The sequence below is a fragment of the Chelon labrosus genome, assembly GCF_963514085.1.
Source record: "Chelon labrosus genome assembly, chromosome: 23".
Classification (NCBI taxonomy): Eukaryota; Metazoa; Chordata; class Actinopteri; order Mugiliformes; family Mugilidae; genus Chelon; species Chelon labrosus.
The window spans coordinates 14,694,190-14,710,927 of record NC_140356.1 but is presented as its reverse complement, the minus strand read 5'-3'; the positions used below and the strand labels follow the sequence as shown (position 1 = coordinate 14,710,927).

At 41.8% G+C, this 16,738-nt stretch overlaps 2 protein-coding genes across 2 annotated transcripts; both read right to left on the bottom strand.

Moving 5' to 3' along the window:
- Positions 1-4,276: 4,276 nt before the first annotated feature.
- Positions 4,277-5,680, bottom strand: kera (keratocan; the record flags this gene model as incomplete). Its single annotated transcript, XM_084573147.1, has 2 exons — positions 4,277-4,699; positions 4,819-5,680. 2 exons carry the CDS (start codon positions 5,678-5,680, stop codon positions 4,530-4,532), a joined length of 1,032 nt encoding a protein of 343 aa, XP_084429273.1. The 3' UTR covers positions 4,277-4,529.
- Positions 5,681-12,605: 6,925 nt separating this feature from the next.
- lum (lumican) lies at positions 12,606-16,657 on the bottom strand. Its single transcript, XM_084573894.1, has 3 exons — positions 16,565-16,657; positions 14,731-15,609; positions 12,606-13,977 (listed from the first exon to the last, which is right to left on the bottom strand). The coding sequence occupies exons 2-3, from the start codon at positions 15,602-15,604 to the stop codon at positions 13,823-13,825; spliced, it is 1,029 nt and encodes a 342-aa protein (XP_084430020.1). The 5' UTR covers positions 15,605-15,609; positions 16,565-16,657; the 3' UTR covers positions 12,606-13,822.
- Positions 16,658-16,738: the final 81 nt, after the last annotated feature.

Here is a 16,738-nt window from a genome sequence, read left to right as displayed (position 1 = left end):
AGACAGGTCTCTAAGCTAACTCGACCCCTCGCCCTTCACAGAGGGCCTTTATGAGGCCCGCTCGCTGCCTGTCTCAGCACTCAAGCTCCAAATTCCACCGAGGTTTGTGGACAGGATGGCAGCGAGTTACAGCTGCAAGGAAAAGCTTCATTGAGCAGCGACGGTGCTCAAACACACGCGCACATTCACACGCACACTTGGAAAGACGCGAGCCTCTCACAGATGCACACTCTGTCTTAACACACCTATCTTTCAGAGAGAGAAAACTGAGAAACCTCCACTGCTATTTTTGGGATGAGGACAGATAGGAACCAAAAAAAAAAAGAAAAAAATGAACACCTTCCTGACTTATTTAAGCCATGAATGCATAGGGTTATTATGCAAATCAGTCCCTTCATTGTCTCCAACATGAACTTAGTGCACTCTGTTGAGAAAACTTGAGTTAGCATTGCTGCTGAAATAGACTCTGAAATCCAGCATGGCTCTACTGAAAGACGGACTATACTAAAGACAGAGGTGCGCTTTTATGCAGGCCATCACAGTGTATGTGTGTATGAGCGTAGCCTCCAGACTACCTCTCTGTTATGCTTGGCTTCGGGCTGGGCATTCCTGATATCCAGTGATTCTACATTTTCCACTCAAAAGCCACAAGCAAACTCGGTGATGTCTCTTTGCTGCAGGTTGCAGAGCGATCTGCTACATTTGCACCACAAAAAAAAAGGTCAAAAAGCTGTTGACATGTCTCCAAGTGAGGCGGGCGATTAGCCGGTAGGAAAAATAATTTGCACACGCAACTGTGCATTGAAGGCAAACATGTTTAAACATTGTTCAATATTTAAAATACTCATCACAGCTTCTGACATTGGAAGACAGCCTGGACAAGTCAAAGAACGGGTAAATCTCTAGATGCAAAATTCATCTTGCTTCTCTTTAAATTGCAACACAAAAAGTTGTGAACAATAAATACATTTTTCATTTATACAAAAACACCTGCCTGACACCCAAACCTGAACTACATTTACAGAAAATCACCAGTCAATACAGTCATCACAATCAAAAATCAAAAAATAAGTGAAACAAAGACATCCTCATTTAGACACCTGCAAACCCAAGGGATAAAATAAAGCAGCCGCACCATCAACCAGTTAGTCTGGCAACTCCTACTTAAATCCTGAAATGCTGTGATTTCAGAGGGGCTAGTCAAGGAAACTCTGCCCACCTAATCCCCAGCACCAGAGAGTCATTCAGCCAGCATGAAGATAGCACCAAGAACGCTTACCTCTGTCTCCTGCTTTCCCGAATGGTCCCTTCAGCCGTGATGGAGATGCTGAGGGCTCCGGGACTTGGCCAATGGTGAGGGGTCGCACAGGGTGCCTTGAAGAGGGAGGGTGTGTGTGTGTGTGTGTGTGTGAAATGTGTGAAAGTTGGGTATGTGTGTGTGTGCGTGTGTGCGTGTGAATGCGACAAGTGTGTAAGTGTGTGTGTATGTGTAGGTCTGTGCGCTCTGGCGAACCCGAGTGCCCTGCCGCTTATGTGTGAAGGTAGGCACTGAGACTGATTGGACCGGAGCAGATTGCTTTTGGTCACTCAGAGTGCACCCACCCCGCACCGAACACCCGCATGCACAGCCCTCTCTGACACTACGCACACACACACATCAGACACAAAGACAGCAAAGCCCCCCCACCCACCACCCGCCTCACAAAATATCTTTTTATCCTTTACAAGTGTATCCTTTACTTTTCTAAGAGTGTGGCTCGATCAGATTGAAATATTCGTCCGCCTTTTTCTGAGGTGAAACTTTGGCATGTGTTGCTTTCATGTATGGGGGGGATCCACGGGGGCCCTTGTACACAATGGGACCTCTGTGAGGAGCCCCAGTTAGCATGGTGCTGAGAGGAAGTCCCCGCTTGGAGGAAGGCCTCCACACTCCCTCTTGGTTGAGGCAGCTTTCTCTCTGTGGCGTCACTTGCTCAGTGGTCTGCTGTAACTACAGACACGAATTCAGTCGTGGGAGTCTGACTTGAAGGATCTGAACCGAGTTAAGAGACTCTAAATGTTTCTCTCTTTTTTTTTGTTTTCAGTTCTGTACATGTGTGGGTGTGCTTTCCAAGAGATGATACAGAAGCACATAGATAGTCTGTCATTAGAGTCCATTGTTAAAACACACACATGACAGACACAGGAAGCTTTACTTGGCCACGATTTTGTCTCAACCCGCCCACCTCTCCCTCTCACTCCCATGGTAACTCTAGACCTTATGATGAGTGAGAGGAAAAGGACATCGCAGGAAAGCCAGAAGTCAGTCTGCACCTGCCATATAAGCTGGGATTTATATAGAGACTTTCTTCTGCCAAACATTCAAAAAAGAACTGGATAAGATGCCCAAAAATATCATATTATGAGACAGTGATTGATGAATACAATACATGACACATGACACATTGTACTCAAAAAGTCCCCTCTGCTGAAGTGTTCACGGTAGGCCTAATAAAAGCGAGATGGAAGCCAGCAGAAACGACTGCTGAATGAATTAGCCACCAGACAGAGCTAATCTTAGCATGCTAAAATATAAGATATGACCTCTTTATACTAAAGAGTGAAAGAAATATTCGTCCTGTTACTGGCCTGCTGTGTGATAATGTAGAATAAATGTAACTCAAACATGCCTACCTAACAAGGTTAAATGAGTTAATAGCGAACTGTTGACTGTAATATTCCCCCAAACGCTAACTTTTTGGATATGGAAAAAAGTCGCATTTTCAAGGGATTGGCAGTGACTATATAATATATATATGTATCTGACCTTTTTTGTCTTATTAGCTTTTAGTTTAGATAGATAATTGCAGATGTTGTTTACTAAATCTTTAAGAAATATGTCACCTGTAAATACAGAATGTTTGCTTATAGGTGGTTTAGACTTCTGCGTTAAATTGACGTGGAAATGTAACTATGCACCGCGACAACGCAGACCTGAGCTGTGATTGGTCCGCTTGCACCGGCGTTGGCTTTGTGCGTAGGTTACAGCGTCTATGTCCCACAGAACCCTAAATGGGCCTTAAGAAAGAGCCTTTCCTATCTTCTATCTGAGGAAGCAGTTTCTATTCCAACAAGGTCGCTATTTTGAGCTGCCATGTTTGGACAACCCAAACACTGTCTCTAAGGGTCAAGGTCCTTTGCATTTTTACCCTGAAGTGGCACCCATCCTAGGTTAAAAGGGTTGAGAAAGAGGACTTCAGTTAGCTGCAACCTCAGCCCTAGATGCCGCTACGTCCCACACAGGGTTTAAGGGCTAGCTAGCTAGCTAGCTAACATTAAAGTTTGACACTATCTAGCACACTCTGAGATCTACTTTTTGGAAACCAATCAGATTAAAAACCTGATTGGGAGAAGAAAGCGTTTATTAGTATTCATTACTGTATTGTATGGTTGTGAATATGGGATTCAAGACAGGCACAAACCTTTGTGTCATAGCTAAACTTGTCAATTTCCCTGTGGGAACCTCCCAAAGGGATCAATAAAGTTGTCTATCTATAAACTGTTCATTTAATGGGAGTTCACTGTTACAGAAAATTAACTACAGATCTTGTGTTTGCTATCTAATGGAAGTTACCTACACAGTATAACCCCTTAAAAATGGCTGTGCAAGATTTTTATTTAATCATAATCTAGTTCTGTCATATTTGAAATGAATAATGATAGTGTGTTAATTCATGCAAAGTGCTAGAAGTGTGAAGAGCAGTGACACAATTAGGCACATGTTCATTCTTAGAGGTTTTATTCAAATTTCAAACAATTAAAAAGAGATTTCATGCTCCAGTTACCAGAAAAATAATGACCTGAATTAAAAAGTGGGTTGGCATTAAAAAAAAGGGTTATTACATTTCTTGTACACAAAACACTGATGACTGAACGTTGGCCATAAACTTCACAGGATTCTACTTATTTTCCTCCCAGTATTAAATAACAAATAAATTACCTACAGTAAATATGCATGTTAGTAGATTAGAGTAACTTTTTGAAGATAATGAAACCACAAATCTAGATCACAACACCATTCATTTGGCTTCAAGCCTACAAATATAAAAAACAAAATAAAATAAAAGTATTAGTTCAAAGCTTACCCCCTGCTGAAAGAAGCACAACAGTGAGTCCTCAAAGCTTTCCATATGCCATGAATACAGCTTGCCTGCCTTTTCATGCACGGCAATGCTAAACTGTAATAACTTCTGGTTCAGAATTTTACGTGCAGATGTTTACACCAACTTAAGGCACAAATAGCGGCAACAGTGGCCGCTTAACGCTTCAAACCCATCACTTCCCAAGACTATCTTTTGCATCTCGCTGAAATAAAGAGGTTTCCAAGGCTCAACCATAAAATGAGTTGATGCCAACAAGTGTTCAAGATTTCACAAACATGCAAACATGTATGACGTCACCGGTTCCATTTACCAGAACAGCATCCAAGTCAAGTTGCCAGTTGCGGGGAAACAGAATCAGTGTACGACATACTGTTGATTTTTTTCTGTTTAGATCACAATAGATCTAAGGAGGCGGAAGCACATGATGACATCCCTGGGGATTGGTGGCTTTATGTCGTTGCCATCAAGTCGGAGGTAGCGCAGTCGAGGGACACTTTCGTTGACTGAGTCGTCCACGGCATCGACAGACACAGGACAGACATTGGAGCCACTAACACCTGTTAAGAGAAAAAGAATAAGAGTTATGGTATTGTTACAAGTCACCTTTCTGACAAACAATTCGGTTCCATAGATGCATGAAAGACAGATTCCCTTTATGTAAAGTCCAACGACTTACTTGTGATCTTGTTGTGGTCGAGGTGAAGGTGTTCAAGCCCTGAGGAGATGAGTGGAACCTCAGTGAGCTGGTTGTGGGACAGCTGCAAATCCAAAATGCTGGAGACATTGAACACATTGTTGGGAATTCCGCTGCTGCCAAGTTTGTTGTGGTTGAGCCTCAGAAATGCCACTTTAGGCAAACCTTTAAAGTAGCCAGCTGGGATCTTCTCTATATTATTGCCATCAAGGAAAAGCTGGGTGGTGGTGGGTGGTAGGCCAAGAGGCATGTTACTCAGTTGGTTCTTGGCTAGATTGATCTGCACCAAGTTGCTCAGACCCTTTAGGCTCACTTCAGTCACAGCATCATCCATCAGCTTGTTCCCTTGGAGGTCCAGAAGGTTAAGGTTATCCAGACCAAGGAAGACACCGGCGGGAATCTTGGAGATACGATTACGGGAGAGACGTAGATGTTCCAGTGTGGCAGGCAGGGGGGATGGCACAGAAGACAAGAGGTTGTCATCCATGTACAGGTGCACCAGGTGAGGCATAGCGTTCAGGGCACCTTGCTCCACTCCTTCACTCGTGATTTTATTGCGGTTAAGGTTCAGCCAGCGCAGCTGTGTAGCATTCTGCAGGGCATCTGCCGACAGTACCTCGATGAGATTGTTCTGCAGATAGAGGTACCACGTGTATGGAGGGATTTTGGGGATGCTCTTCAGGGCTTTATTGTCACAGTAGACAGCACGAGGGAAGTTCGGGGGGCAGTGACACTCTTTAGGACAAGCTTGAACCTGGGCCAGAAATTCCTCATAAGGCATGTCCTGGCTGAGACCTATCCCAACCAGGCAAAAGATGCAGAGAATGTTGAGGAGAAGAGCCATTTCTTTGCTCAATCTATGTTGGAAAGAAAGAAAAAAACAATGTTAGTGGAGAGACTGGACATCCAATAAACAGATTTGATTGAGCAGCTGTGGCAAGGCTTTTGGTGCAGGTCACTCTAAAGATACAGTCACTCCATACATGTGTGTTAAAAATCCCACGGCCGACATCAAATACAACTGAATCACCTGACTAAGTGTTCAAAGATGCAAGTTGTGTCCTAAATTAGCACCCACCCATGTGTGTCACAGACTCTACCACTAATGCCATTATCATTAATTTCCTGTGGCAGCTGCCAGCAGAGCAAGGTGCCCTGGTCTTCCTGGGTCATTACATTGTTTGACCATTACAGGTAAAGCTCAAAAGACAAGATGTGGAGCCAACTGAACTTAATAGCGCTGGGACAACCTTAAGCCTGGAGAGTTGATTGTACGCCAGTTTTAAATGGACACTAATTTGTGCAGCCACTTGCTTTCTACAACTGACACAATGATGCATACAAATAAACTCATATGCAAGCATACACACGTTTCAGTTAAAGATCGCACATGTTTTTGTACTTTTTCTTAGGAATGACAGTTCAGAGAAAGGCCAAATGCCCAGAAAGGCCATATGTGGCATGATGCCACATATGGGTAAAAGATCAAAAGTAAGATAGATGCAGGAGGAGCAATACAATGGAAGCTATGTAACAGAGAAATGCAAAAACAAAACAAAAGAGGAATGAACAAAATCAGTCAGTTTTGCCATCTTCTATCCACCCATCTCTTGAGCCTCCACTTGATTCCTCTCAGCCGCCATCTGGTGCTTGTTTAAATTCTTGATGTGCTCCATGTTTGTCTGGAACTCATTTTGGGTAGGCCATGCTTTTCCATAGATGAGTGCACTTCAAAGACAAAGGCGGATCACCTCTTTTCAGAGATATGCCTCTGGATTCTCACTCTACAAAGGCTAAAGCTTCCTGACCCGGTGCTGGTGTACAGCATGTGGTGCAAATGGCAGAAATGGAAAATCATGCTTCAACAAAGCTAAAACAGAATCATGAAAGCTGCAAGACAAACGTCTACTAACTATCAACCCTGACATTTAGACTTAACAATGACTTGCAGCCATCCACCTTACCTTTAGCTCTCTAAGTTTCCTTTTGCGATGTCCTCCCTCAACAGTAGAGCTGAGAATGATGAGGATGTGCTTCTCACTGCCCTGTATTTGTACCACTAGCTGTTTCATTCAACGTGTGCCAACCTGTCAATCAGGATGACACCAAAGCTTCTTTTGACCAATCAGACTCTTCCAGGATCAAAGGTCATAATCCTTAGTAGGGGTATAGTGTGCTAAGCCTTTTCAGGACTTGAGACATGTCCCACTTAGAAAGAGGGTAATGCAAGTCCACCTGTGCTTTGTTTACTGACTTCCACATGTACATCCTTTGCCAGTCCTTTGTACTAATTTTGTGCTTCTATCCTCCTCTGTGTGATCAGGATTAGTTACTCTGCAAATTACAAAGTGCCACTGTGTTTGCAGTCGGTTGGTAATGTGGGATAAACAAAAAGCACACAAATACAGCTCAGTGTAATTGTGATGTAGAGATGATTGCCTCCAAATACACAAATACACTCATTGGAGTTTGAAGTACATCCAGCAAGATGCAATCATGACATGTTTACTGTGGCGGGCTGTTTCTTGATCTGATAAATCCTCTCTTGACTACTTTTTTTTTTTTTTTTTTCAAATAGGTTTGCAGCGGGTTACACCTATGTGGCTTTGTTTTACTTCAAAACACTTGGGTGGAGTAGACTGGCAGTACCTGACTGAAAAATCTGCAGGAACTTCAAGATGCTGTGAAGTCAGTGACGACCAAGTACAAAGGTTAAGTGTGCACAATAGACCGTGTAATTGTAGAGAATTAATTAATATATTTTTATATGGTAAATTGCAAGGATTTTGTTAAATTGTTAAAAGGGATGGCACGCTGTTCGGCGATACTACTAGAGCATCAAGCTGAAAGATGACGCACTCTACTTAAGCAGAAACATTGCCTGCAGCCAGGAGAAGTAATGGCGTTATGGGCGGGAGGTCAGCCTTAAGCCGAGGAGATTGTACTGGAGGCTGGCCCCGCAAATAGTTTTTTTGCAGAGGGTAGCTAACGACAGGATAGGTGACCTTTCGGCATTCGCGAGCATGAGATCGGGCTCATTTCCAGTGATGACGGCAAAGACTTGAATGCAACAGGATAATCCCAGTTGACTTGTGAGGATAGAGGCAACACTTATCCATGATCAGCCATGCAAGCCCATTAGAGCTCCTCCGGTGTTAGCCAGGGTGCATCTGTGCACAGTGGTCACTCCTCTACACAAGTTTGTAATCTGGCATGATCAATTAAACATCCAGACACTGGCCCTGAGGAGTTATACATGAAAGACAGATCATGATCTTAATGAATGGGCGTAAATTTTACTGTACAGAACTTGATTTGCAAACCACTGTCAAGGGGTTGATCAATCAAGAATAGTCAAACTGTCCCCTGTTTTAGGGTAGAGTCATTTGCCTCTTTACAGACTGGTTGCAGTGCACCAGAAATAGTTTTCTTGCACAGACACACAACAGCTCCAATGCTCATTAAGAAACAACAGCGAGTTAATATTATGTGTGAGATTTACAAAAGTATCCAAGCTGCCGAACACGATGAGTCAGGGATTCATAGATCTCCGCAAAATGGAAATTATATTTACTGAAAACAAATGTTGGGTACAATCTGCTTGACAGACTAAAGAGAAACACATGCAGAGGAATATGATAATTCAAATTTCCTGCCAGGGGCTTTGTGTCAGAGCCAGCTATGTTAATTATTGGCTTTGCCGAAATCCACTTCATGACTATGAAACATTTAGAGGAGTTAGAACGGATTATTGCATCCAGAACTGAGAAAGGAACAGTGTTTATAGGCAATTAGTGGGTGGAAAAAGCAGGTTTAGCAGTGCAAGCGACTTTCCAAGATGTGCGGTATTTGGAAACAATAAATAAATTTAAAAAAACATTGTTTTTTTCTTAGTTCATTAATTTCCAGGTTGGAAATGAGTGAAAACTGATTGCAAAAGTTGTCTGTCTGAAACTGTCTGATATCTACATATGTTACATTCTTTACCACTAGTAGGCATTCCTGCAATTTTTGAAACAGAAGCTGGCAAAGTGAAAGCACATCAAAGGTAAAGATCAGTCCAATCAGATGTAGACCATATGTACGTAAAATGCACGGCACCTTTGCCCAAGCCTTTCATCCCTCCTCTTTCATACAGATTTACTACAAAAGAAAATCATCTTTACCTGCTTCTCCAGCTGGTGTGAATGGTCTGCACGTAGCCAGGTGAAGGTCTGGGTTCCCGTCCTCCTCTAGAGACGACTGTATGTGGTTCTGAAGGAGGCAGTGCTGCAACCTAGCCCAGTGACCCTTGTACTGTCAATGATTTGATTCCCGCACAGCTGTACCTTGGACACCGGTTGAACCAAGAGGATGGAGCATGTGTTGTTGGTGGGAGGATGAGTGTGTATGAGTTGGGATGTCCTTTCAGAGTTGCCTACTTTTTGCCAGCCCAGCAGTTTTGTTTTTTTTCTCTTTCGTTTTGTTTCTTCTTCTTTTTTGGAAACTGAAGTCATCCCTTTGTTGTTGAGGGTTAAACTGCTGTCACCCCACCCACCTTAACCATTTGGTCTTCCGTGGAGGATTTGGTCTTCACCCATCAGTCTGGGGGATGGGTGCACAACCAGTTTATAGCTCATTTCACCTCACAGGCCTTGGGGTGTGTTTACAAGGCTGTCAGGTGAGGTAAGAGAAGAGCTTAGAGGGGTTTCGCTCCCCTCCCAGACACGCACACCCAACCTTTTACAGGAAAAGTCCCCCTTTTAACAGCCCAAGTCTCATTTTTGTAGTTTTTCCCTATCAGTGATGGTATATTACTCAGCGACGTTACTGTGGAGAATTTATACACAGGGTCTTTGCCACGAACGGCGTCACAGTACAAAGCTTTCTAATGTGGTTGAACAGGAACCTCAGAGCACAATTAAAGCTAACCGCTCATTTGGAAGTAAAGAAAGTCATGGAAAACTGTAATTAAAAAAAAAGTTTGATGTTAGCAAATATTTATCCAAAGGCACATGCATCCAAATACAAGGACAAACAGCAGGTTGGCGTTTCTTCTCATTGCTTTTTTGCCACGTTAGCTATATTTTTCTAGGGATAAAGTGTCAGTCTGTAGGGTGTCAGTATGTCATTCCACCTCTTTGGTCCAGACTCAGTCACTACTGGAGGGAGTTGCGGCACAGATATTCACAGTTTCAGGATGGTGGATTGTAATGACTTTCCACTGACTCCCCTTCAAGTGCCACCATGAGGTCGACACTTGTCTAAGCCTTCGGGGGCAAGGGTGAGAAAAAAACAAACGGAGACATTAAAAGATTGGTTGAAGCAAAAAGAAAGAAGGGGGGAAACGACCCCGAAGAATCAGGAGAGAACTGCAAAGCGTGAGATGAGTGGGGATCAGGGCACCAGATCAGGGTGATGATGGACACAGAATATAAATAAGATCTGAGATAATGAGACCGAACAGCTGGAGTCGGTCTGGTCCGAAGGATGTACTTTGCAGTCGGACCGGCAGCCTGAAACAACTGATTATACTTTCACTTACGGTCTCGAGCGGGAAGATGTGAGGCTTAAGGCTTTATAAAGGACTTTATTGTCTAGACACCGGCAGCAGGAGCTCTACTCAGGATTTAAATAAGGGCAACCCGGGAGGAAGAAGAGGAAATTGTCCTAGATTGGGAATTGGTGCGAATGTCTGTACAAAAACATGTGAAGTGTGAAAAAAAGCCGGTAAAACAATATTAAGTGTTGTAAAGCGGCGATGGCGAGCGTGGCACTAATTATTTTACCTCCTATCAGGTTTACTTGAGCAACAAAACTTAAAACAGACCTTTGAATTATTCCAGTGTTGGGTAGCATGTAACAACGTACAGACATACAACTGCTAAGACAGATTTTAGGAATAACCAACTTTTACATCTGGATCTAATCTGCGAACACCTAGCGGGAATCAAACAGAACATCTGGAATCAATTGATATAATAACTTTAAATGCCACGTACAATCAACTAACCTACAGTCTTAAAGTAGTGCCTGATCTAATAAGACACTCTCGACTAATACAATACTAAGAAGAAACGAGCGTCTCCAGCACATATGGCACATATCAGCCAGGATTAGTGGTGTTTTTATAGTTAGTGTACAGCTTCTCAAAAGCGCCATTGATTCTGTACAAAGAAGTGACAAGATAATATTTAGTACACACCCACAGACTATGTTTATGGAACCGCAGTAATATATAATAAGAGACATTTAAGAGGATGTAAAGGGAAGTTGTAGCATGAATTGCTTTAGAAGAAACATATTTTTGCTGTCAGTTCAATCAGAGATGACATCTATATTTATTGTCAGACGCCATAAGAGATCTCAAATAGATGAAATTGGAAAATTCACAAACAACAAATGGTAACCTGATAGTGGTGTTAGAATAAATTAAAGGGATCCCTGAAGTCACCACGATTCATCCTCTGTGAAGTATTAATCTTGACTTGCTGGTGGTGTCAACTTTAAAGCTAAGGGAACTCTACAGTCAATAAACTTGACTGTAGACATCTTTACCCAGTTTACAGGCAACATGTCTGGTAGCTGTTGAGGTTATTCCACTAAAAATCAAAGAGGAAAGGTCAACGGATCACCAAGTCGTCAAGTCATTGTGTATTATCAACTGAGCGTGGTGAATGTCTGAAGAAAGAATTCCTAGTAATCCCTCCGGTTGTAAATGTTCTCAGACAAATCATCACCTGTTGTGCATTTAGAGACTTAAGCGAGGCTTCTAGAGTTTTATAGACTTCAGTTATTCTTTGGAAGACATGAACAGATAACGAAAAACAGACATTTTACATTCTGACAGTGTCTAGAATATTTTCTTCTGGGCATGTAGGCACAATTTGATCCAGTTAAGATACAGTGGTTACCCAACTGATGACTTTATATGTCCATGATACATTACTAAATGACTCCAATATGAATACGATACAAAATACAGGTTAAGTTTTATTACAAATCAAGGACAGTTGCATTTTCTTCACTTGCCAATGTCAGAATTAAGTGTCTTATGAATAAAAAGATGAGACTGAGCCAAAAATATAATATTCCAAGCATCTCCCAAACATCCAACCCCTCCAGGACCAATGGGTGTCTAACCCTGCACAGCTTCACTGAATTGTAAATAACATGCCCCCGATGCACAGAAGCTACTTCAAATTAATGTCTTGAGAGTTGCAAAGCGAAACCTGGGGAAAACAAGGTGCAGATGGAGATCACTACGTAGAGTGCTTTTGACAGCACGATCTCTCTGAAACACACTAACAGGAACTGGAGTATAAATAAAGGAATGTGTTTTTTTTCTTTTTCTTTTGCATATCGTGTCAAATAGTTATGAAGAATTACGACGCTTTCGTTGAGGATGGTTCCAAGCTGTTGGGAAAAAAAGCACAGCATACTCCTCAAGCAAATAGCTCCCAGCAGGAGTTTAGAAAACCAATAAATGTTGATTTAAAGTATGATGATCTTGTGTTAAATATGTACCACGCCAGATTTAACTTCTTCAGGTAGCTATGGGTTTTTATAACACCAGTCTAATTCCTCTTTTGCCATCTCGAAACCCACAGTTTGTGTATATGGATATATATGTAAGTGGTACAGTCAACTAGCCAATAATAAGTCATTAGTTGAATGACATGGACAGTTTATTAAGTATATAGTGTTTAAAAGGTTTAAAATCATTCCTATTCAGTAGTAGTACTCAGAAATGAATTATACCAGGTTTATAAAGTGATACCATACAAATATGTTGGAAACATAGTTTATTTAATTGTGTTTGGCTTTCTAACAGTAAATCCAAGAAACCAGCTACCAGTTTGAGTCAAAGGTCTCAAAAAAAATGTCATAACAACTCAAAACATCCACATGACAATAGTTCCAAGTTGACGTGATGCTGGCAAGAAGCATTTATAACTAATAGTAAACAACCGCATAACAATGAAAGCAGCATAACTGCAAAAGCCGTAGTTTATTATTAAAGAATAGCACTGTCACGTGCATGCAAGTAATGGAAATGTTGTATACAAATCAACAATGTGCATGACAGCAGACAACGCTTAGTAACAATGTGAGTCGTGATTTCTAGAAAACATCGTCCTGAAGGTTTAAATGAGCGGAGAAAGTCACTTCAAGCAGGTTTAAAGTTAATGGTTTCAAGGACAGAAAAGTATTTCCCAAGAGAAAATACGCATTTCAAAGTTGGTGAGACTTTATTAAATCAATCTAAGATGTCAGTCAGTGGGACATCATCAAGTTCACAACGTATTTTCCTTGAAATCACCCTTATTCATTTAAGATGTTTAATATTGCTGCTATGCAACTGCTATTTTACACTTGTTCATAATTTCTGACATTACACACTGAATTCTGAGTATGCAGTCCTTACTTGCTGGTCCTTTGCACAGCAATGGATTAATAATTGTACTTTTATCATATTATACGTAAAAAAAAATAAAACAGACAACAAAACGACACCACGACAAAAGACAGTGGAGAACTCTAACCATTGTTTACTCCTTTGTGTCTTTGTTCAACATAGTAAGATTTTGGAATGTTTAAAGTGTGTGTTTTAATCAAAGCATATGAAATCCTATTCATTCATATGACTCCTGATTATTTGCTTTTTTTTTTTTGATATATTTTTAGTCTGTATCTATTTTTTTTTGTCTTCATGTTTATTCAATTACAAAATTCATGAATAAATTCAAATGTTATAGAAGAAATGTGTCCGGTGCGTAATACATTTTAGATCTGATTGTGTATTTTGCAAAAGCCAGGTGACAGCTTGTTATGCCTTCTATTAAACTAAAATTGGTTTAGTTTGATTTTTATCCAAGTTGTATTTACTGATCAACATAAGAAATATCCCATATTCGCATAGTACTCATGTCAGAAGTGCAAGGACATAGGTGTGATATTGTCATGTGATATTTCATATAGAAGGCGGTCATAGAGATGGTGATCCTCATTCAAACATGATATCCGAAGCTTGGCGCAGGCAGTTGGAAGTGTCGGGCGGCATGTCGCGCTGCGTGACGTTGTTGGCGTCCAGACGCAGATGCCTCAGGCGTGAATAGTTGAGGGGGCCGGTGACCTTGCAGAAACTTGTCAGGTCAAACTCTACAGATAATCACAAAAAGGAAGATGGTTATTAAATACTCCCAATCCTCCCTTATGTTGGGAGTTAAAGGTATCCTGTGTAATTTGTGAACACTAGTAGCACTAAAAAGTGATGTGTTTTTTTATTAGGATTCATTCATCATGCAACCCCTCACACATTAAACATTAATGTAGTCTCATGCTATTCTATTGATGGACAATCTATAGTGTAGTGTAGTTTAGCAATGTGCCTCCATGGGTATGCACGCTACTACAGTGGCAAATATGAATATACACAATGCACAATTTAAAGCTCTAGTGTGCAGGGTTTAGTGGCATCTAGTGGTGACGTTGCAGATTGCATCCTACTCTATACTTTTTAGCCAGAACCAGGCGGCTAAAAAGTTAAAAAAATGCAAAAGGCCCTCAGTAGTGCCAGAGTTTGGGTTGTCTGTGTCTGCACTTGTCATTCATTTACTTGATTTCCCATATTCCCCTCCCCCCGACCCAACAATGTGGTTGATGGAAGTCAAGTTCAAGCTAACTGTCTGTAGTCACTGGTCTTCTAGAGCTCTGTATTTTATATTTGCTAAACCACGCCCACTTTTGAGTGATCCAAATACATTTTTATGATTAGAATCTCTCTTATAAATAAGTCTGGCCTGGATGCATAGTATCTAGGGCACCTTTAAGAGAATATCAAATATGTTATTCTGCCTTGAACAAGACTTTTCAGAGAGCATCCTAAAATAAAGAGTAAACATTGCCACTCACTGTTGATCTCATTGGCCTGAAGGTAGAGTTGCTCCAGCTTCTCATTGATCTCAGGGATGGACTTCAGTTTGTTGAACGACAGGTCCAGCTCCACCAGCGATGATGCGTTGAACGCTCCAGAAGGGATCCCGGAGTCCACCAGCTTGTTGTGGGAGATCCTCAGGTACTGAAGTGCGGGCAGTTTGTTCAGGTATCCGGCTCCGACACCTTCGATATCGTTGTAATCAGCGTACAGGATTTCCAGTGAACTTGGGACTCCGGCTGGCAGCTTCTTCAGCTTGTTGTGACTCACGTCCAACGACAGCAACTTCTTTGGCCCTTTGAAAGCCCCCGAGATGGCCTCAGACGTTAGCTCATTGTGTTGAAGGTTGATGGACGTCAAATTCTCCTTGTCGCTTAAGAGTCCGGAAGGAAACTTGGACAACTTGTTGTACATAATCTTCAGCTCATCAAGGGACTTTGAGGGAGGGATGACCGGCTCTGTGAGTTTGTTGTTGCTGAAGAAGAGCTTCTCCAGGCCTGTGAGTTTATCGATGGTGCCCTTTGCTATCTTAGCATTGGTGATATTATTGTTGTCAAGTACCAGCCAGCGTAGCTCAGAAGTAACATTATCAAACACTCCTGCCTTGATCTCCTCAATCAGGTTGTTCTGGAGGTACAGGTATTTGATCCCTGTTGGGACTATGGGGACAAACCTGAGCTTGCGGTTGTCACAATACATGGCGCTGGGGAAATTGATTGGGCACTCACACTCTTGATTACAGTTGGGCCCTGATGGCCCCAGCATGGAAACTGGCTGGTAGTCATAGTCATAATACTGACAGAGGCCCAAGCTGACCAAAACAGCCAAGAAGGGTACACGGAGAGGAAACATGGCTCCTGTGGATCCAACAGAGAGAAAGGAAGAGGAGGAAGGGAATTAAAAAAAGGTTAAAACCAAAAGCAACAAAACTCAAACTAGGTGTGTTCGACTGAAACCCCTGAGGTCTAGTGGTCACTACAAGTTTCAGCTCATGCTCAGTCAAATTCAAGAAATGATTTATTTAAAATTAAAAGAGGAAAATTAAAGAAATGTAGAGAAACATTTAAACTCAGAGTGGTAAGAATGAGTCCAACTTGCCCTCCCAACGCACACAATGGCCTACTGCCACACCCACTCCCCAGTGTATTATATAATCAGTCAAGAGTTCATGTCAACCAATTGGAGGCCAGTGAGTCCCAGATTCCTTCAATTATCTGCGTCGAGACACATCATTATAGCTGCAGCTCGAACCAAACCGCTAGATAGATTGACATAAAACAGCAGCGTGAGCAATAACACAACGCAGATGTTACATGCACGCACAAATGTTTTCAAGACATATTAACTATAAAACACTTTAAAAAGTGTTTCTCAAGGTTTAAAAACTATGAATCATAAAATAAGGAACTAAAACCTACGCAAATGTTAGTTTAAGCAGTGCAAAATCAAACCTGCAGACAATGCAAAATCGGTGTGATTAATTCCAGACCCATGAAAAATGCGGGCAGACTCTAGGTCCAAGAGAAACTGATTATTTTCCAATGTCTACAGCCACCAAAATCTATGAAACAGTCATTAAAAGGTGGTGTAAATCCATACATGCATGTAGGCTAACACACCAAAATGCAAATCATCAAACTTTAACCACTTATTTTTTGTTCCATGCACTGGAATTTTTGCCTTCAGTGTTGCAGCACCAGCCAATGCCTTAAAGCCCAGCAGCCTCCTTTGGTAATCCCATCCGGAAAACAGAAATAAAGAGGAATAATCAAACAGGAAATCGCAAATCCATGCCTCCAAACGCAAGCTTACCTGTACTTCTCTCTCTTCGTGTGTGTGGGGTGGAAGGCCAGTAGGTAAGAACAGTGTTCAAAAACTGGAAGTCTCTGGAGAAAAACACAGGGAAAGAAATAGAGAGGGGGAGGAGAGAGAGACAGAGAGAGAAAGGGGTAGATGGAGAGACATAGAGGGAAAGGGGAGTGGAGG

Bases quoted from the DNA above. Each gene is read 5' to 3' on its own strand.
- lum (XM_084573894.1), bottom strand. From the start codon at position 15,604: ATGTTTCCTCTCCGTGTACCCTTCTTGGCTGTTTTGGTCAGCTTGGGC. The intron at 13,978-14,730 runs GTGAGTGGCAAT...GATTATCTGTAG, and splicing joins TCAGGCCAATGAGATCAACA to AGTTTGACCTGACAAGTTTC.